Source organism: Natator depressus, chromosome 13 (assembly GCF_965152275.1).
Source record: "Natator depressus isolate rNatDep1 chromosome 13, rNatDep2.hap1, whole genome shotgun sequence".
NCBI classification, from domain to species: domain Eukaryota; kingdom Metazoa; phylum Chordata; order Testudines; family Cheloniidae; genus Natator; species Natator depressus.
The window spans coordinates 32,506,896-32,513,049 of record NC_134246.1 but is presented as its reverse complement, the minus strand read 5'-3'; the positions used below and the strand labels follow the sequence as shown (position 1 = coordinate 32,513,049).

Genomic DNA, 6,154 nt, shown 5'->3' with positions numbered 1-6,154 from the left:
CCTGAAAGGCTTTAGTCTTCCCAGTTTATATGGGTCAGCACCAAGCTTTGCCCAGGGATTCATGTCTACCCAGTTATTAAGATCAATAACACTCCTCTCAAGTCTGTGGAGAAGTTTTGCTACGTAGGACATATCCTGTCAGCCACACTGCCATGAATGTCAATGGGGCCATAGCCCCACAAGCTTAAATTTATTACTGTGAAAAATTCCATCAGTTTTGTTCTTTGGAGCAGGAAGCATGTTTTTGTTCGGCATCTGTACAGCGCCTAGAACAACGGGGTCCTGGTCCATGACCGGGGAGCTATTGTAAGAAAAATTCAACGAATAAATGATAAAAATATAATATCTATGTCACTTAGGTGCTTTTGAAAATTGTACCCAAACACTGATCAAACAAGAGACTTAAGTCTTTTCAGATACAAGTGTGCGGAATACAAATTCATAGGAAATAGATTGAAAACAGAGACGGGAGAGGAATAAAGAAGTCACTGAGTGAGAAGGAGAGACTGAGGGCTCATCTACACACACAAATTGTACCACACCCATATTGTTAAAAGTGTAACATCCCCCTAGTGCAGATGCTATGGTACCAATGTGATACCAATCAGGGGCAATAAGCTATACCAGTATACGATACCAGTGTAAGACAGGCTCCTTTTCTTGATATACCTGGGTCTAACTGCAACATTTAACCCTGTTATTTACAGCCCGAGGAACAGGGAGATAAACTGTGCTCTGAGGAAATCAACAGGAAGGAAAAGGTTCCCTCAGGCAAAATCTATGGTATGATACTGTTGTGTGCTGTGCTTGAGAGACTCTGGGAGTGGGGAAATTATGCAGCTCCATCCTTGTCTTAAAGAGGTAATATTCATGTCTACACCGCCTTCAGTGTTCTCCTCTCAGACAGGTACAAATCATGAGTCTCTCCATTGAAGGATTATTTCTCCTTACGTTCACAGTCATGTAAATGCATATGTCAGTGAGACCCTCACTGGAATTTTGTTCCCAGTCCTGGTGGCCCTACATTAAAAACCATGCTGAATAACTGGAATGGTTTCAGAGAAAGGTTAGAAGACTGATTCATGGTCTAGAAAACTGTCTCATGGCAGAGACTGAAGGAGCTATCTGTATTTTGCTTATTGAAGTGAAGGGTAAGTAATAACTTAATTACAGACTGGAAATAAGGCATAATTTTTAAGAGAGAGAGTAATTAATCATGAAAACAATTTCCCAGAGGTTGTGGTGGATTCTCCATCATTGGCAAGTTTTAAAACAAGATTGGATTGGGTTTTTTTTAAGTTCTGCTCTAGTTCAAAAGGAATTATTTTGGGGAAAATTCTCTGGCCTGTTCTCTATAGGAGATTAGACCAGATGATCAGAATGGTCCCTTCTGGCCTTGGAATCCGTGTATTATCTCTGGGAACACCTTCCAGAGGGGTGGGATGTCTCTCTGAAAAGTATCCTCATGTTCAGCTGAACTTGCTGGGTTATACTGAGGAGCCGCCAGCTGAGATTCTACAGATGGGATTGCCCTAAACTCCCCACTGGCCTTAAAATGTTTGATTCTATGAAAAATTCACTCAAGTCAATAGTACAGATTCCCCTCTAATTTATACCAATGTAAAACAAAAGTCATTCAGCAGAGGTAAAAATTCAAGCCCATGTTAACCTCATCTAGGTTAGAAATGCCAAGCATTTTTATCACGTATGTATATCATGGGATTGCTGAAGTTTTGATGTATCTTAAAATGTCATTCAGTGGGATCGTAAACTCATTTCTTATGGAATAGTAATTTTCTGTGAAATTTTTAGCATACCTGTGTGTGCTATAAAATAATAAATAATGCTACTCAGAATAAAATAACTCTTTAAAACCTTAATTGTTCTTGCAATCTGGAGATATTCTGTGAATACACATAACATAATGTTTACCCATAAAGCTACCTTGGATTTTAAAGGGACCTATGGGAGTTAGAAGCCCAATTCTGAGAGATTTTCCATGGCAATTGGGCATCTAATTCCCTTTGGTTTCTTTGAACATCTCAGACATAAAGAATCATGAATTTCTGAATGTCTTCTCAAAGAAGATGGCATGGTTATTAATGAGTATGACTGAATGTTTAACTGGTACCCTTCTTTTTATTAATTAGCTGGTTAGTGACTGTATATACTTGAATTCTCATAACTACTCTACAGATAGACACTCCTATCCAGTCTAAGGGTATATAGTGATGAACAAACTAATATTGAGGAACAGGTCAGACTCCACCAAAAGTCATCAACGCTCCACCTATTGGCTTCACAGAGGTCCTAGGCCTGGAGCCGGAGCCATGGTTTTGACGTGTCCACTAGAAAATGGGCCAAAGCTACCAAATTGCCATCCCTTTTTACCAGCGTTTAGACAGTAGCAAAATCACCTGGATTCATATCAGTGAAAAGCGCAGCTGACTGTTCTGAGCCCCTTGCAACATCCAGGGAATTTGGGATTTAAATAACTGATTTATAAACACAACACAAGAATTCCTCGATGGACTCTAAACTGTGTCTTCACTAATATATCCCACTGGTGATGGAGGGTTTGCAGTTAGGACTTTTGGGTATTAATTTACAGCAACATAGATTGTGTCATGTCCCCTGAAATATTGCTAGTAAGTTGCAATGATTTTTCAATACTATGGGCCAAATTGTTCCCTGGTGTAACTCCTCTCATTTCACTGTGACTACACCAGGGTGTATCTGAACCAGGGGTTTATCACTGAGATACTGGGCCAGGTTCTGATAATGGATACACGACTGGAGTAAGAGGAAATCGTTTGTAATTACACAAGTGTAACTGAAATGAGAATCTGGGCCATTGTACAAAAAGTTCTCCTGCATCTCAAACTAATGTCTGATTAAAATACTATTATCAAAAGGAGAACACAGAAGCATTGCTACCCGTTATGCTTCCATTGTAACCAATCTGAGATGCCCATGGTCAAGAGGCACAGTTACTACGCAGACTGTAAAAACACACACACACAGCTGGGGAGCTTTAATAGTATTTATTTGCCTAAAGATGCAGATAGGAATGAGTGAAATTTTCAAAAGCAGCAGGGGGCGAGATACAAAATATGGACTTTGGCTCTTAACTACTGTAGGTGCCTAAATCACAGAATCAGGCCCAAGAGGGTTCTCTAAACCTCCACTCAACTGCTCCCAAACACTGTAGGCACCTAAACTCAACCAGCATCCTACTGTTTGCAATCAAATTCCCGAGGGTGACTAGGTTTCTGTCTCTGGGCATGCACACGGCAGCCTCAGACCAGACATCTGGACACATACATCCCAGAGTTCCCCCACCTAACTCACCCAAGGGGTCCCAGTTGGTAGGTGAGCTCACGCAAAAAGTTGGGGTGGAAGTAGGGACTCCCTTGTCACTTTTAGCCCAGTGGTTAGGGTACTCAGCTGGGATGTCAGCAATCCCTGTTCAAGTTCCTCCTCTGTTGGAGGGAGAAGAAGGGGGATTTGAACAAGGCTCTGCTACTTCTCAGGTGAGTCCCTCACCACTAGTCAATGGGATATTGCAGTGTGTGGGGTGCCCTCTATCACTCTGGTTGAAGCTGTTCTATGCTGGATAACTAATATGCCTAACTTCAGATATAACAACGACTCATACATAATAATTAGATAATCAGAATCAGTAAGTAATAACCTTTCCAATGATATCTCACAAGACCCATATTGCCTAAAACATGTCTTAGTTATACCAAATTCGTATTATAACAATATCTCCATGAAGAAGATGGGGTGTAGTGTCACACACCCCATATGGCCCTGCATCAGGGGACAGCAGGAGGGTGGGTTGGGTGGTCAGGAGAGCAATGGGAATCTAACCAGTTACAAGGAGAGCTGGAGAATGACTATATTTTTTGGTAAAAAAAACAGGGCCCAAAAATTTGGAGGAAGAACGAAAATACCAGGGAGACTCAGTGCGATTTTATTTTTTAATTCATTTTTTTTGGTCAAATTTTGGTGGTAAATATTTTTATGCATATAGCATATTTCTGTCTGGGATGAGGGAAGATTGTGTGACAATATCTAGGCTGAAATTACAAAGTTGCCTAGTGATTTTCAGTGCTCATTTCCTATTCATAGTAATTCATCCCTTTCTTTTTATTTGCGTTGGGGAGGGAAATTGGGTCTCATGAGCTATGAAAATTTTGGCCATACATCTTATGTTTGCATTTCATATATCTGTATTGATATCCATATTTATATCACTATTGATATAGATATTTTAATGTTGCCTTGACCCTGCAAAGATGTATGAACAGGCAGGAAATTTCACGTGGCAGGACACGGAGACTCCCAACCCTCCCCAGACTTTCATTTTTTGTTTACCCAGCTACAGATCTGCATAGAATACTGCCCAATCAAAGTTCTCCATTCACTGTGGAGGCAATATTTTTCACCTGCTGTTCAGAGGCATAAATGAAAATGGAGGGTCCTAAAAAGTGGAGAATGACTTTCATTGGCTTCAGTGGGAGTGGAAGAGACCCAGAACCACCCAAAAGATGGTAAGCTTCTTGCAGAATTTGGACATAGTGTTCATGTATGGATGAATGAGCCAGAGTGCTTTACTGAAAAGTGAGTTTGGAAAAAAAGCCCAATTTTTATAAAAAATGTTTCTTACAGTATGAAGTTTTGTATAAAGAAATGTCTATTAAATGTATGAAAGATGAATGCTCAAAAAGTAGCAGAGTAACAGGAAGAGAAAGAAAGAAAGAAAGAAAGAAAGAAAGAAAGAAAGAAAGAAAGAAAGAAAGAAAGAAAGAAAGAAAGGGGTAACCCTGCTATCAAGGACTCAAGTAAGAAACTATATCACCTCATCTCTATTTACTATATGCTAAAATTGATACTTTTACATTCTATGCCTGTTTCACTAAGATACTAGTTTAAGAATAGCTTTTCTTAGGGACTCTTTGACCTCCTTGTTTCTCAGGCTATAGATGACAGGGTTGATCATAGGAGTCAGGACTGTGTAGAAGACAGAGAATATTTTTTGTAGGACCTTGGGAGTGTTGGCTGTTGGAATTACATAGACAGTTAATACGGTCACATACAAAATTGCAAGCACAATGAGGTGAGAGGAACAGGTGGAAAATGCCTTTTGCCTCCCGATGCTGGAAGGGATTCTCAGGATGGTGGTGATGATACAAATGTAGGATGTCAGAGTCAGAAGAAAGGGCACAAATGTCCCTATGACAGCGATAATAAATGTCAACAGTTCCAGAGTCTGGGTGTCAACACAGGACAGCTTTATCATGGGTGAAAAATCACAAAAGAAATGGTCAATTTCTTTGGAATCACAGAATGTTAATTGGAAGAAGAAAATATTTACTATGGTGCAGAGCAGTAAGCTACTTATCCAGGCCCCTGCCACAAGCTGCCAACAAACCCTGCCATTCATCAGAGCAGCATAACGGAGTGGATTGCATATCGCTAAATACCGATCATAAGACATTGCCGTGAGCAGCAGATTTTCTGTATTTGTCAGGATACCAAAGAAATATAATTGCACAATGCAGCCCTTAACAGAAATGGTTCTGTCCCCAGTCAGGAGACTGGCCAGCAGCCTGGGCAGGATGGTGGAGGTGTAGCAGATCTCCAGGCAGGACAGGTTCCCCAGTAAAAAGTACATGGGGATGTGAAGTTGCTGATCAGCCACAACTAGTGCAACGAAGAGGATGTTTCCGGAGACAGTCACAATGTAGATCACTAGAAACACGAGGAAGAGAAGGGTCTGCAGTTCAGGGACATTCCCAAATCCTAAGAGGATGAATTCTACAATGGGCGTTTGATTTCTTACTTCTGCTTTCTCCATAATATGCATCTAGAAACAGAAAACCATTAAATATTGATCGAGTGCACGCAGTCAGGTTGTGCTGTCGGTTACACTGGCAGAAACCTGGAGTAGGTAACCTCGTAACACTGCATCTCTCCACTGGAAAGTGAAGTTGTCAAAAAACAGAGGGAAGACTCCTATCCTTAAGAGGTTCAGCTTCCAATATAGCTGAAATAAGAGCATGGAACCCTACTGAATTACGGAAACGTCCCATCTAACTCCCTTGGCTCTCTTCAACTTTAAATACTTTTAGGCTGGGATTTTGAA

The 6,154-nt window shown here is 40.7% G+C and overlaps 1 protein-coding gene across 1 annotated transcript; it reads right to left on the bottom strand.

Moving 5' to 3' along the window:
• Positions 1-4,924: 4,924 nt before the first annotated feature.
• LOC141997447 (olfactory receptor 5V1-like) lies at positions 4,925-5,875 on the bottom strand. The gene has a single exon (XM_074969829.1). The coding sequence runs from the start codon at positions 5,873-5,875 to the stop codon at positions 4,925-4,927; it is 951 nt and encodes a 316-aa protein (XP_074825930.1).
• Between the last annotated feature and the right edge of the window lie 279 nt (positions 5,876-6,154).